This window comes from Aspergillus caelatus (genome assembly GCF_009193585.1).
Source record: "Aspergillus caelatus strain CBS 763.97 unplaced genomic scaffold BDV27scaffold_149, whole genome shotgun sequence".
Classification (NCBI taxonomy): Eukaryota; Fungi; Ascomycota; class Eurotiomycetes; order Eurotiales; family Aspergillaceae; genus Aspergillus; species Aspergillus caelatus.
Genome location: NW_022475412.1, coordinates 1 through 14754, shown reverse-complemented (window position 1 = coordinate 14754; position 14754 = coordinate 1). Strand labels below are relative to the sequence as shown.

The following is a 14754-nucleotide window of genomic DNA, read 5'->3' as shown; positions in this document are numbered from 1 at the left end:
AAGCTATATCTGGTAACTGGCATCGTTATTACTTAGATTGGTATCTGTCTTCCACTATTAGCTCCTGGCCAAGAAAGCATCATCAAATACCTATTGTCCTGAGCTGGACCAAGAGAAAAAAGGAAAAAAACAAAAAAAAAAAAACAAAAAAAAAACAAAGGGTTAGTGCCCAAGGGATCAAGGCGTAATTTGACTACTCTTCCGACTGAAAAGCCAGTTCCAGTCAACCACCGATCGAGAGTAGCACAATTAACCGATGATGCGCAAAAAGGGCTTCCTCTATTGCTCCCAACCATCCCTCGTCTGCACCATGCAAACATCATAACCGCAACTCTCCCTTTTCGAGCGAAGAATATTGGAGCTCAGGCCCAGAGTAGGCTAGGCCTTCCCCACAATGCGAGTGCTCGGGAAATCAGACGTCACAGTTTCCCGAAGTTCACTTGGCACTGCAGATCTTTTGCCGAAGAACCACTTATGGAACCAAATTCATGAAAAGTCTAAAGATGACATGCAGGAATTGGTTTGGCGCGATAATCAGGGTCACGGATTCGACACAGAACGAAACGACATGAAATGAATAGAAGCATTGTACCTCGCGCATTGTTAGGAAGCTGACATTTGTCAGCATTTGAAATGATTGTCAGCATCGGTGATAATCTCGTAAAGCCGAGGTCAACGGTGACAAGAACAAACTGAGATGTACGTATCCTAAAACGTTGAAAAGACTCGATATCCATTGGACGCTATTTGGAGCAGCTGAGGCGGAAGGCAAATCATATATATAACGTCGAACAATATAGCCTAAAGTAGATTGCTTTCCATTTCGCTCTCACGTTTACCGCCTCGCTGATGTGAAAATCGTACCCACACAAACCATGATGGATTCCAAATACGCCGAAGCTCACCGATCGCCAAAAGGGCCCTGGAGATGCGCGTCCCACTGCACTCCAAATCATCAAAGACGCCGGCCGTGAAGGTGGCTTAGTCGGCAAAGTAATCTTAATCACAGGTTGCTCGTCGGGCCTGGGTATAGAGACTGCACGTGCACTCGTCCATACTGGAGTAACCTTGTACCTTACTGCCCGTGATTTGGATAAACCAAAGTCCTCCTTGGGTAATATTGTGGAGAGTCCTCAGGTCTATCTTTTACACCTTGGCTTGAACTCTATGGCATCTGTGTGTACGTGCGCCGAGGAATTTCAGTCGAGGTCGTATACTCTGAATATCCTAATCGCGAATGCCGGTGTGATGGCATGCCCGGAAGGCTAAACAGCAGATAGGTTTGAAATCCAGTTTGGAACCAACTATCTAGCCTACTTTTTGTTGTTTTATCTTTTTAGACATTGCCTTCTCTCCTTGTCAACCCCAGCGTTCAACTCGCGAGTTGTCATTGTGGCATCCAGTGTACACCGCATCTCCTCCGTTCACTTCGACAATCTTAGCTTAGAAGGAGAATATGAGCTCTGGAAGGCCTATAGCCAGAGTAAAACTGCTAACATCTGGACAGCGAACGAAATCGAGAGATGATACGGTGGTCAGGGTCTCCATGCTTTCAGCTTACACCCGGGTGCCATAGTAACAGAGCTTCTTCGCCACGTATCAGAAGAACAGAAAGCCGACTGGGAGAAAAATAAGTTTTTAATCAACTATTGGAAGAGTACTGAACAAGGCGCCGTGACCACCGTTTGGGGGGCAGTTGCGAGGGAATTAGAAGGTATCGGAGGCAAATACTTGGATAATTATCAAATTGCGCTACCAGCCGATCCTGCACAGCGCCACGGGCCCGGTTATGCGGTTTGGGCATACAGTCCCGAAATGGAGAAAAGATTGTGGGCCATAAGCCTAGATTTGCTAAACGAATATTGAATAATCGTTTGACTCGCATGACTGCTCTGACAGGACGGCACAGTCAGGTTAAAATACGCTTTTGCATTGCCGCATGTATTCTTTGTCCACATCATGAAATTCCGCTTGTTGTGTGCTATTCCACTTACCAACGCTGACGCAGCTATGTTAAGCTTTGTAATCATGGCTCAGTCTCCATGAGGCCCCAACATTGGGTCAAAGATCTGAAACGTGAGCAGCAGTAGAGTAGATGCTATTTACTTGGCGGAGCCAGTATGATTGGTCGAAGTAGTGTGTCGGTGCAACTCCATGTGTTGTTGAGAAGTTCTGGGGAAGCTCCACGGGAAAAGGATATGATTCGTACTGCAGGTACTCCGCATGGCTCCCTTGCTCGTCGCCCGGAGCCTCCGAGGTATCTTGCAGCTGACCTACTGTAGAAGGTAGATGCGCCGGTATCACTTCAGCCGCGGAAAGGGATCTACGTGGCTCTTGAAGCCTCTGATAGCACCGCTTAATAACATCCAGGCCCGATTTTGCTGTGGGATTCACCGGTGCTATCATAGATAATCTAGCAATAGACTGTTGGAGCGCACGGTAGATATCACTCGTGTCCTCGGAGCTTTGCTGTGGGTATAGTGAAGTTACTACGGAGAGTAGAATAGCTGCGTCCACTGTATAGAACGAAAGATGACACAGCATATAATGGTGTAATTCCGTTAGCTCGAAAAGCCGTTGTTGGGAGTCCAATACAACAATTGCCGCCTGTAAAACAGCTCTTCGGCTTTGCGCATGTGAACTGATATGAGGCCGATGTAATGCCATGAGGAACGTGTACACGACAGTGAGGAGTTCCTCACGCTGTTGAGGAAGATAGTGGTACTGCGAATCACAAGACGTGTCGGGATCTTGATGTCGAAGGGCCGGTTTTATACCTTTTAAAATCGTCAAAACCTGCTCATGTAAAGTTCCAACCATCGAGTAGTCCACGGGGTACGGGGTGTCGAGCTTTAATTCGCGTATTAGGTGAACCTTAGCTGATATGCAATACCTGACGAGGGATGCTGAAAGAGAGGTGGGACGATGTTTGTCCGGATTGGCTGAGAGTGTCATTGGCACAGTCCTTGAAGGAAGCTCTGGTATATCGCAATCAATTGGAAGCTGAGTGTCACAGTCACAGTTGTTGATCATCATCGGTCGACCAAGGACAAGAGCCATGAGACTATTCCGTCAGAACCAAAAGGAATTAGCTCGCGCGTAAAGTACGCCATACCTGTCCCAAGTATATAAATTAATCCACACACGCTTCTTATATTCGTTATACCAGAACGAGTCCAATGAATTCTCAACATTATCCGAGCTTGGCTGATGAAAGCACTGTTGTCGATGGAGACCAAGTTCTTGAGACAGTCTGTTGAAACCGTCAGTACCTATGACGTGTCGGATTCGTCAGAAATGCCAAACCTGATCGCTTCTCCCAAAGACCGCCAAGCATCAATTCCCCGGCCGAGGTTCTTCAGCCAAGATGCTCTTAAGAGATTTGCTTGGACAGCAGTCAGAGCCGTGTCTTGCCTGCCTAATAGATCCAACAGCTCCACGCCCATGTCGCTATACTTTTGCGAGAGATTTGCCTCGCCTCCAAAGAACCGCCACGCTGCCGCATCTGGGCGAAGGAATTGTAACGACAACGCGACGATCTGAAACAACAGTGTGGGGAAGTATCTCAACTCTCTCTCGAGACCGTCCGAGCTGAGATACGTGACCGGGCTTGTTTCGGCGTTGTACCAGCGTGAAAATAAATCGTTGAAATAGAATTTTTCCACGATAAAATAATGCCAGTTGACATCCAAGAAAAAAGCCTCAATAATCTCGTCGGTAATCTGCCTGGGGGGCAAACGGGAAATTAACGACAGAGCCTCAGGACACAGTTGGGATGGAGGCAGAGGGTGCCGATTATAGGCGGCATGCATAGACTCAAATTCATTTCCCTCGTTGAAAATCTACGTACCAGTTAGCGAGTTATATCATTTATATACGATACGGCACATCACCCGCCCCAGCTCCACGAAGGAGTTGCTTCCAGCAACTGATGAGTATCCAAGCTGACTGGACCGCTGAATATGGTTCGTCCAATCAGGCAGCATCTGGACCGGCTCGCCATTCTGAATATGATGCATCTCTGATTCCCGCACATCTAGAATGACACTCGACTCCCCCGATCGCAGACTACGTGGTAGGAGTCTTAGAAGGCATATAGTAAACCCCACCTCATGGGAGCACCTACGATAAGGGTCTTGTGTAAACACATCTGTCGACGACATTTCGAGCGGAACAATGGTTACAGGGCTTTTTCCGATCACACTGAACGGCAGATGATGTTAGAGCTCGTCGTAAATGGAAAGGACTGAGGGCCAGGACCTTCTGTTTTCGACGCGAGCATTCGGTGCAGCTTGTCGTGGGCCTCCCCTTCTTGGTAAATGTCTGGAGGCCAGTTTCCAAAGGACCAGACATTTCCATCTAGTGAGTATGTTAAACCAGCAGCTTGGAACCAATTTGACACACAAAGCGGTCGGGAGGTGCGAGCGGTGCCAAATTTGCCAAAGCACCCTATGTATCATTGGCTCGGTGCCATCCAACGCGGGGCCTGGGATAACTATGTTCCGGTGCCTTTTCGCTACGTATCAGTGGCGGTTCCGACTGCCCACCGCCTGATATCTCAAAATTTGGTAGGAATGAAAGCTCTCACTCGACTTCTTTCTGAAGAGACAAATTATTATAAGTGCAGTAGTCTAATGCAGGTCAAGGACCATGCCAGGAGGTGGGTATAAGACGTGCTGAGTCTCCGCATGTCAATCCGGCTTTTGCATAGCGAATTCGCAATGACCATGAATTCGTTTCATAGCTCTGTTCTGTGCCTCTTCATATATCCGGATGTCAAGTCGGTATTGAGTTTTGCGAATGACGGATGTAAACTGTACTTTGCTGTTGTGATGGAATTGAGCATTCTTGGTGAGATTAGCAGTGACATAGTTGATGACAAACGCTGCTATATGTATGGTCTGCTTGTTACAGAGGCCGGTTCCCTATTCTTGTAACCTTGGGGAAGCAGGCCGCATCCAAGAAAAGAAGGCGTGCGCCTGTGAATCTTCAAGTCGATACAATCAAACGGGAGTAGGGTTGTAGTATTGGATGTGCTGAGATAGGAAGACCATAATTTGGAACTTTCGTAGAGAACTCGGTCAAAAGCCGCCCTACTCGGTCGAAATGGCTTCATCCATGGTAGGCGATATTCTGGCATACGGGGGATTGCAAAGAGCGCAACCAATTTATATGGAAAAAGGAAGACAAAAGTGCAAACATGACAAAATCGGTGTCTATGTCATAAGCCTATCGTCAACGTAATTGTTCTGGATTTCATCTGAAAGGCGCGACATATTAGGCGCATGTCGAGGAGAGTTGAGAATTAATCCAGGATTCTCCGACCAATCCTTTATAAGCTCGAGAGCGCTCCCGAATAGGGCCACACCAACGAGCGGGCCACCTCATCAAAAATTGACGGGTTTTATTGCCTCACTCAATTCAACTACCAACCATGCCTCTAAAAGCGCCTCAAAATTCAAGAAATCTGGCTGGGCAGGAGGACAGAATACTATTGCTATATCTGCCTTAAAAAAAGAGGAATGTGAAGCGGCGCGTGTCTATAATGTTCCTCGCACAACTCTTCAACAACGATTAAATGGAATTACTTCGCGCTTAGAAACACGCGCCAATAATCATATATTAACTCAAAATAAAGAGGAATTGCTTGTATAATAGAGTCTATCACTAGATCGATATAGAGCGCCTCCCCGACCGTCTTATTATACGAGAAACGGACAATATTCTTCTTGCTGTATGTGATACAGTGTCTATTCAAATAGTAGGAGAAAACTGGGTCTCTGAAATTGATTAAACGATATGATGAGATCAAACCCTGTTATACGATACTATAATTATTGACAAGTGAAATACGAAGATCCTAAAGTTATTAAAGAGTGGTTTGACCGTGTATAAAATACTGTAATATAATATATAATCACACGGGAAGATATCTATATTTTTGACAAAACTGGCGTTACTATAGGTCTAGTAGCTACTGCTTAAGTAGTTACTAGAGTTAATTACTATAGAAAAGCACAGGTTATCGATAATAGGTCTTCGCTGGCTTAAAAATCTCTTTATTCCTGCAACTACTAGTTGTACAGTTGGGAAATACTGTCTTCTAGTTCTCGATGGCCATGAAGTTATCTTATATCTCAATTTGATCAAATATGCAGTGAGAATGATATTGTTCCTATCTGCATACCTGCGCATTCCTCCAACAAGCTTCAGCCTTTAGATGTAGGCTGTTTTCGGTCTCTGAAAGGTGGATATGGACACTTAGTGGAAGAAAAAGTACGCCTAGGCATCAGTCATATTGCCAAGCTTGATTTTCTAAACATTTTACTAAAAACTTGTCAAAGCGCCTTTACAGCAGAGAATATTCAGAATAGCTCTATAGCTACTGGCCTAGTTCTATTTAATTTAGATAGGGTGTTGAGCAAGCTGAATATTTAATTAGAGACTCCTACACCACCAGGCAGTCAATCAACTAATTTAGCGCCTAAAATATCCTATACTACTAAGCAGCTAGAGAGACAGGCAGCTGCTGCAAGAAAAATATTTAGATAACGTGTCTGCAGTCCTTTACCTTTATTAGAAGCGCGATTAAACAAGATTATCAAAGGTTATGAATTGACACTTAATGAGCTTGTTCTTGTCAGGGAAGAAATAAGAAAACATCATGTGGAGAATGAATGGAAAGGCCAAAAGCAAAAACACTCTACTAGACAGCTAGCTATTACAGAGAGCCTAGCTATTCAGGAGGGCTTAGAGTGCTTCCAGCGCGAGAATAAGGTTGATAAAGCTCAGGATACTATCCCTGTAGATTCTACACTTTCTACAGTTAGACCGTGTGTATGAGCCCCCCCGCGGTATTCTAATTGTCATATCCAGGGATATACTAGAGTTAGATGTCCTAATCCACTTAGTAATCAGCTTTTATATATAAATGCAAATATGTACTTAATATAGGCTCTACAATCTCATCTAGAGGTAGAATCGGAGCGGAGGTGGACCGCTCACCGGTAAAATACGTTACGCTTGGACCCGGCTTACTAAGTCGTCCTAGTTAACTTAGTTAACGTATTCGGTAAGCACCCTGCACAGCTCTGTATTCCATACAATCAGCCCTTTTTAGTATTCGAATATCTCAGCAACCACAAGCAATAATAGTCCAAAATTCAAGAGGAGTATATAATAGTACTTAAATATTAATATATAAAGCAGAGAAACTTATACAAGCAATACGTCTTTCGGTATCGAATATTACAGCTGTATTTTTGATATTTCTACTTTAAAACGTAAAGTTAAGAAGAGAAAAATTCAAAAAATTATCAATAGCCTTATTTACCCTATACTCTATTATATATTAATTATTGTATCTTTACTATCCCTGGTTCCTGAGATGTTCAAGTAGTAAAAAGCGCTGATTTGTATGGAATACAGAGCTGCGCAGGGTACTTGCATGCGCAGGGTGCTTACCGAATACGCTATTAGTTTCTCGATACTGCTTAGTTATATAATACTATAGGATTGTCGAGATAGCCTGTACAAGGATATCTCTGAGACTCGCCCAAAATCAGAATATAACTGGATAATATTAATTTGAGAGACTGTGATATACTTATCTTATTATATCTGAAATTTAACTATTCAGCTTTTACTAATTAGTAGGAAAGGTGGCGAAGCATAGCTACCAAGAGACTGGGTGTCTGACTGAACAGGGCTATATACTAATCAGAGAGCCGGCAGACTGATAGCCTAGGCAGATGTGGATGGGCATATATATTCTGGCCCATCACCACAGGATGGTTGATATCGCAAGTTATTACCCCCCTCTAAAATATACCCACGCTATGCGCGCGATAACTTGATATCAATATCTGTACTTACCCTGCAGAGGCACGCAGTGATCTATTGACCGCGCAGAAGCCACACGCCAGGAGGTTAGTAGTTGGGTGGGTGGCCACCAGCGAATCCCTCCTGTTGTATGTTTTTAGTTTTTTTCTTCTATATTCGAAAGCCGTCAACATATATACACACCCACCACACACTAGCGCGGCGAAGCAAAGCCGCCAATCCACATTTTCACTCATTTTCTTTTGTTTCTCAACTCATTCTGCCCGCAGAATCATCCCTATTCGTCCACTCTCTAGGCGGTGGATGAGAGATGGAAGGCGGAACCAAAAACTGCAAACACTTCCCGCGGGAATGTAAGTCCGAAATAGGTATAGCCGCAGGATGCCCTAAGATGCAGTCCATATAAAATTGATGAGTTTCCCGAGTTCCCACTGCATTTGACTTCCGAATCCAGTCCTTTGATCTCCACTACCCGACCGACCTTCCGTAAGCTTTCCGCTTTTCCTTTACCTTGGCAGGAATGGCAGTGGAACTCCGTCTGGACCTCCCCCGCACGACCACCGGGTCTAGAGTCGGTCAATTGAGATAGCCTTTTACGGAGTAAGTCTGGATTGACGGATTGACGGATAAGCGGCCAATTCACTCCAGGCAATTGAAAAATATAAAGTTCGCATTCCCCCAAAGTCTTAAAGAGCTGCCGAGACTCAAATCATCCCCGCAAGAAAAACTTAGTAATCGCTCTCAAGATGACCTCGCGCAACCCTTCCTACCTTATTGTTGGTGCCGGTGTCTTTGGCGTGTCAACGGCCTATCATCTCATCCAGAAGTATCCCAATGCGTCGGTGACGCTGGTAGACCGAGATGCATACGACGCCGACTCTCGTGTGGCGGCATCATGGGATTGGAACAAGGTTGTTCGTGCTGACTACGATGACAAGGTCTACTGCCAGCTGGCTCTAGAGGCACAGGACATCTTTAAGTCGGATCCTCTTTGGAAGCCTCATTTCCACCAGACTGGCGTTTACTGGACGTGCCGCAGCAGCTATGCGCAAAACGTCATCACCAACCACAAGGAGCTCGGCCGCAATGACGATATCATTGCCTTGCCTGTCGCAAAGGCCCGAAAGCTTTATGGCGGGATTTTTGACAATGCGGACTATACTGGTGTCAAGGAGGTTCTGATTAACAGGGCCAGTGGTTGGGCCGCCGCTGGAGATGCGCTTCGTGCAGTCACGAAAAAGTGCCTGGAATTGGGCGTCGAGTACGTGACGGCTGACATTGCCACTCTGCAATTCGATGGCCGCGGCTCTTGCACTGGCGTCAAGACGAAATCAGGACAGATCTTGTCGGCCACGCATGTCATCGTCGCTGCTGGCGCTTTCACACCCACATTGCTGGAGTGGTCTGCTGCGTCGAGCGGCAATCCCGGCCTGCGAGCTGAAGAGCGAATTCTGGCTGCGGGTATTACGACAGGAATGGCACAGCTCAATGCGGAGCAGTACAAGAAGTTCAAAGACATGCCCGTTGGCTTCCAAGGCTACACACCCAATGAGGGTAAGGTCTTCAATCAATTACATTTTGCATGAAAGCCACTAACAGTCCTTAGGCAAACCCTTCATTGGCAGCATTCCCCCTACTAAGGATGGAGAGCTCAAATGGTGGGGTTCTAAGATTTTCACAAATACCCGGGAGGTGTTACCTGGTCGTTATATCTCTTCACCCCCGCCCACACATGATTACAACCAGTGGAAGGTTCCTGGGCCCCTTAAGCAGGACATTGTCGAGGCTAGGAATCTATGGTATGGGCCCGAGAGCGCGGACTGGGAGATGAAGAAACACCGAATCTGCTGGTGAGTACCCCCTTCCAACAAATCGTTAACATGACGATCAGCATTTAACACTCAACAGGGACGCTTTCACCACGACATCTGACTTTATCATTTCTCCTCACTCTGCCTCAAAGGGTCTCTACATCGCCACCTGCGGTTCGTTCCACGGCTTCAAGTTCTTCCCCGTGCTGGGCAAGTACGTCGTACAGATGCTTGAGAGCGAGTTGGCGCCCGAATTGGTTGAGAGATGGGCCTGGGATCGGGAGCGACCTGATTCGTCCCAGAATGTTGAGTATCCAAATGCTGAGATGAAGCATCTCTTGCAGCCTGCATCGAAGCTGTAGTAGAAAGTTGGAAGTGCTTTTGAAGTTGAATTTGGCCTGTTCTGATATTTAGATCTCCTTGCTCTGCTTTAATTAGAGCAGCATATATAATAACCTTGTTATAACCCCAGTATAATCATTTAACTATGGTTGACTCAGGCAACAATTACCCTACTGTTTTTAAACTATCAGTTATCTAAGTAGAGGCCAGCGTCCTGGACGACACTGGCACCACTTCACTGCAAGTGGATATCGCCCAGGTGTCTGATTGCCCATTGATCCCTCAGTATTCGGTATTAATCAGTCCGTCCCGAACCTCTGGCTCTCCTTGGAATGTGGATTGATTCGGAGTGCAGCTCCGTGGATTTTCGTCTCTCCAGTCACGAATATTGTTGCCGGCCCCAATCAGAAAACAAGGAATGAGCCTTCTCTAACAAACCTGAAACTCCATCCCTCACATACAGTCGTCGGCCTCGTGTGTTGACGGCAAGCTCGCTTTGGTACAGGGGTGTTATGCCAATGTCGGGCTCTCCGTATTGGCAGATATTCCTGGATAATTTCTGAAGCCAATGGCCTGATAGCTGTCTTCAGCATAGCTAATCAGCTCTTCGAGGCTTAAATTGCCTTTTTCATATTCACGAGGGTCGAGGCTACTCGGAGACCCAGGCTGAGCCTGTATTAATGGCAAATTGAGATTTTTGGCTGCGTCAAGTCCATGGTTAATGCAAATCACAGGGGCTTTGTGTTCCTGGGCTTCCAAACTGAGTTCCCTTCCTCCTATGTTATAGCCGCTGTCATATGGTGGTATCTTCCAACTACGCACTGGTTTCTAATTAGCTTTGCGATGCTGAGACAAAAGAAAACTTACGTCGTCTCCAAAGACATCTGCTTTTGCCAGTCGTGCTGTCATGTGGGTGTTCGAACCATTCTTCCGGATGGTGGAGGATTGCATATTGAGAAACACGCAAAGTGCTAGACGCCATAGATGCACAAAAGCATCGTTCATCAAGTCAAAGCTCTCGGCCGGGTCCTCGACCGAAAACAACATATTCCACACCCATGCCTGGCACTCGGCTCTCCGCGCCGACTCTCCGCAATCCGCATGGTATACGGGATTTGAATGAAAAAACTATTTGCCGAGCCTCATAGACTGCGGCCTATGTTTCGTTATCTCGGTGCGGGGAAGTCGTTATGGGGGCGATTTCATTGATGAGGTCACACCCACAAGCTATCAAGCCCCTGCGAAGCGTAGGCCAACCAGTTTGGGGGCTTATGATGCGCAAGTACTCTTGTAGCAGGCGCCTTGTTCCTCCCGCACTTGATAGCAAACCAACACCAGTAATATGCACTGATACTTCTGGGTCACCCCGAATCCATCGCTCTCTTATGCCCTCCTCGTGACATTGGTCAATCTTGAAGATGATTGCAGGTCCGCTGCCCGGTGACGCTTGTCTCAGTGCCGCCGGTAAGGCTGGCTTTAGTTTTTCAAAGGTCCATAGAAACAATACAGCTATCAGGAGACAGAAAGGGTCGTAGCAGGACATGGTAAGGGATAGCCGAATTTTGCCTATTAAAGCCCCTGCATGCGACACACATTCCCTCGAGAGTGCAGGGTTGTCTTGCAGCCAAGTGCGAAGGTAAAGTTCTGCACCGGAAATATCTTCTTTAGAAGCATACCATCCAGAATATGTATACAAGCTTTCCAGAGGTATATGTCTCAGAATGAACAGCAGATGGAAGAATGTATCCCTTGTGTCTGAGACACCCTTGCCCAAAGAGGCTGTTGGGCTTGAGGGCATCAACATTCTGTACCTCCAGTCCAGGCTGCTATAGGCCGATTGTTGTGAACATGGATTTCGGTGCTGAGTATCGTCACTAAAATCATGGAGAATGCACGACTGGTTTGCTGCTATAACTCGCCTTTCTTCCACAAATAGCATAAGGTGTTGGCAGAGTTTGGCAAATTCAGATGTCTGCGATGCGCTAGCTATTGAAGCCGCCGAGTCCATGGTGAAGAGCTCCTTGAGACTCTTTGGTTGTGGTCCATCTAGAGCCATATGACCGCTCCATTCATCTGCATTATGCGCCCCCCATAATATGTCAGAAGAGGGAAGCATTTGCTGATAGTCCTTTGCCGTGAAGGTCACCGGAAGTCCCAAAAATATGAAGCACCAACTGTCAACCACTGGAACAAAGATGTGTAAGCTTGCGGTGACATATCGGAACGAGGGGTTTGCCGTCCCGTCAGATGGTTTACTGACCTAGGTAGCAGTATGCTAATCTCCTTTCCATCTCAGAACGGATCCACGAACCCCAGGTGTTGCTGGAGGTGCGACCGTTGACCTCTTGGCTTAATAATGAACTCTTAGGTTTGGGGGAGGTAAGAAACGGCCGTACTAAAGTTGCGAGCCATGCTCGTTGGATTTGCAAGTTGACCACATTATCTTTGAAGCCGGTAAACATGAAGTTGACAATGGCAAGCAATGAGCACTGGGCTAATACTACGGTGTCATATATCCTCGCTTTGGGGCCCTGCAGCTTTATTAGCGGCGTTTCCATAGGCGTCTATACTGGGTGATTGATGGTAAAGACATACATCGAGAGGCAGCGACAATCGCAGGAGCTCTGTGAGAATGGCAGAATACTGCTCCCGTTTGGCCAACTGTGTATACTGGCATCCGACAGATGCCACAGCCAGGACAAGAATCCACGGGGTGTCCTGTTCTTCCAGTACAGATCGGTGAACGAAGCTCAGCTGACAGTCGAAGTATTCGTAATACAACTGTATAAACGACTTAAACGCTGGCTGGCTGGGAAACGAGAAGTCCTTGAAGCGGACATCTAACTGGCTCTTGAAGAGTCCAAAAATGGCTTGGTAAGACCTATTCAGCGGAACTATGGCATGGCAGAAGTTTTCAGCTATGATTATATCGTCGTCTGTCGCATCCATGATCGATGCTCGGTTAGGGTTCAAGACACGAGACTGGTAATGCTCTTGTTGGTTAGAAACAACTGGTATATCGATATTGTGGCTTTGGACGTCTGCCAGGCTAGAGGTTGATGCAAGTGGTCCATCTGGGAGCTGGGTGGCTAGGTCAAGAAGAGGCTGCTGGTCGCCCAGACTGCCCCCTTGAAAAAGGGTTGCATAGTCAAGCATCCACGGAAAGCCGAGGTCTATATCAGGAGACATGGGAACCGCACTATCAGAAGCTGGAATGCTGGTCATGTCGTCTCGGCCGCTAGGCATATAAACTGGGTTGTACTGCGGATTAGGCGGCAAATGGCCCAGGGCGGTGGTATCGTTGCCTATGATACTACGAGGAGCGAAATTATTGGCGCCATTTGGGCTCACCAGCGCAGTCTCTGGGGGCTTATCAGAGCCTCGATACACACAGTTGCGACCCTTACTCTGGCACCGGTGACATGGGGCGCCGCCACTGCACTTCAGCTTGGCGCGAGAACACGGTAAGCAGGCGTTGGCCCCTCTGGTACGTACAAGTAGCCCATCGGCTCCGGTACCGTGGGTTGTGACATGGCGAGCCAGGGTGTCCCTATGTTTCCTCGGCGTGTGAGGTTTGCCCTATATCATCGCGAGGGTTAATTCTTAGCTTACCTCCTGGAGAAAGAGCGTGAACATGATGGACACGGAAAAGGGCGAATCCCGGAATGGCGGCGAAGGTGACGTTCAAGATGCTCCCTGCGCGCGAATCGCTGGTGACAGACTTGACACTCAGCCTCCATATCCTGAAAAATCCCCGTCAAGTATGAACTAGGGTGTAAAGAGAAAGTGTGGAGGTCGGGGAAAATAATGTGGGGAATCTTGGAGGCGACACGTGATGCAAGTAGGGCCTATTTACCGTACTTGATCACCTGACGCACGTCCCCACCTGCCGCACGGATTTCTATATACACCGACTTTTTGACTTCAACTTCAAACCATCACAACTCCGTCAATATGGGTTCAATTGATGAGGCGCTTGCTTTTTTAAAATCCCTAGATCCAGGAGAATCATTTAAATATGCGGAAGTAGCCAAAAGATTCGGTGTTGATTGTACAACACTCTCAAGGCGCCACCGGGGTGTTATGCATTCAAAAGAGAATCAATATGAAAACCAGCGATTACTCAACAGCCAGCAAGCCAAAACTCTTATAAGTTATATTAATAAACTCTCTGAGAGAGGCCTATATCCTACCTCTGAGATGCTTCGGAATTTTGCGAAAGAGATCTCAGGAATAAAACCTGGAAAGCACTGGCCAAGCCGTTTTCTAAAGAAGTATCAAAATGAGCTGATCTCTCGCTACACTACTGGAATCGATTCTACACGCAAGAGGGCTGATTCTGCATTTAAGTATACTCTATACTTTGAGTTACTCGCCAGAAAGATCAAGGAATATGAAATACAGTCTGAAAATATGTATAATATGGATGAAAAAGGATTTCTCATTGGAGTACTATCTAAGGGTAAAAGAATCTTTTCCAGGCGCCGCTATGAGCAGGATAGGATAAAGCAGCGCCTACAAGATAGTAATCGTGAATGGATTACCACTATTGCTTGTATTTGCGCGGATGGAACAGCTCTACCACCAGGGCTTATTTACCAGGCGGCTTCAAGCAATCTACAAGACTCCTGGTTCCAGGATTTTGATACTACAAAGCACCGCTGCTTCTTTACCTCTTCAGCAAGTGGCTGGACAAATGATGATGTTGGATTTGTATGGATTCGAGATCTATTCAATCCGGAGACAAAGAGCAAGGCAC

General features: G+C 46.7%; 4 protein-coding genes across 4 annotated transcripts; 2 read left to right on the top strand and 2 right to left on the bottom strand.

Moving 5' to 3' along the window:
• Positions 1-394: 394 nt before the first annotated feature.
• Positions 395-1866, top strand: BDV27DRAFT_147178 (dehydrogenase with different specificitie; the record flags this gene model as incomplete). The annotated part of the gene is made up of 4 exons (XM_032070700.1): positions 395-520; positions 919-1243; positions 1274-1483; positions 1577-1866. The coding sequence occupies 4 exons, from the start codon at positions 395-397 to the stop codon at positions 1864-1866; spliced, it is 951 nt and encodes a 316-aa protein (XP_031925271.1).
• A 107-nt stretch (positions 1867-1973) lies between these two features.
• Positions 1974-4623, bottom strand: BDV27DRAFT_20298 (transcription factor domain-containing protein). The gene is made up of 6 exons (XM_032075994.1): positions 4261-4623; positions 4127-4203; positions 3894-4068; positions 3307-3842; positions 3116-3253; positions 1974-3064 (listed from the first exon to the last, which is right to left on the bottom strand). Exons 1-6 carry the CDS (start codon positions 4357-4359, stop codon positions 2062-2064), a joined length of 2028 nt encoding a protein of 675 aa, XP_031925270.1. The 5' UTR covers positions 4360-4623; the 3' UTR covers positions 1974-2061.
• Positions 4624-8588: 3965 nt separating this feature from the next.
• Positions 8589-10015, top strand: BDV27DRAFT_159974 (NAD(P)/FAD-dependent oxidoreductase; the record flags this gene model as incomplete). The annotated part of the gene is made up of 3 exons (XM_032072957.1): positions 8589-9396; positions 9449-9692; positions 9751-10015. 3 exons carry the CDS (start codon positions 8589-8591, stop codon positions 10013-10015), a joined length of 1317 nt encoding a protein of 438 aa, XP_031925269.1.
• A 1136-nt stretch (positions 10016-11151) lies between these two features.
• BDV27DRAFT_147175 (uncharacterized protein) lies at positions 11152-13735 on the bottom strand (the record flags this gene model as incomplete). The annotated part of the gene is made up of 4 exons (XM_032070699.1): positions 11152-12179; positions 12256-12559; positions 12591-13545; positions 13608-13735. 4 exons carry the CDS (start codon positions 13733-13735, stop codon positions 11152-11154), a joined length of 2415 nt encoding a protein of 804 aa, XP_031925268.1.
• Positions 13736-14754: the final 1019 nt, after the last annotated feature.

Excerpts from the sequence above, each read along its gene's own strand:
- BDV27DRAFT_20298 (XM_032075994.1), bottom strand. The coding sequence starts at position 4,359 with ATGGAAATGTCTGGTCCTTTGGAAACTGGCCTCCAGACATTTACCAAG. Across the intron at positions 3,254-3,306 it reads TCTTTGGGAGAAGCGATCAG|ACTGTCTCAAGAACTTGGTC; the intron begins GTTTGGCATTTC and ends CGGTTTCAACAG. Across the intron at positions 3,065-3,115 it reads AATTTATATACTTGGGACAG|TCTCATGGCTCTTGTCCTTG; the intron begins GTATGGCGTACT and ends CTGACGGAATAG.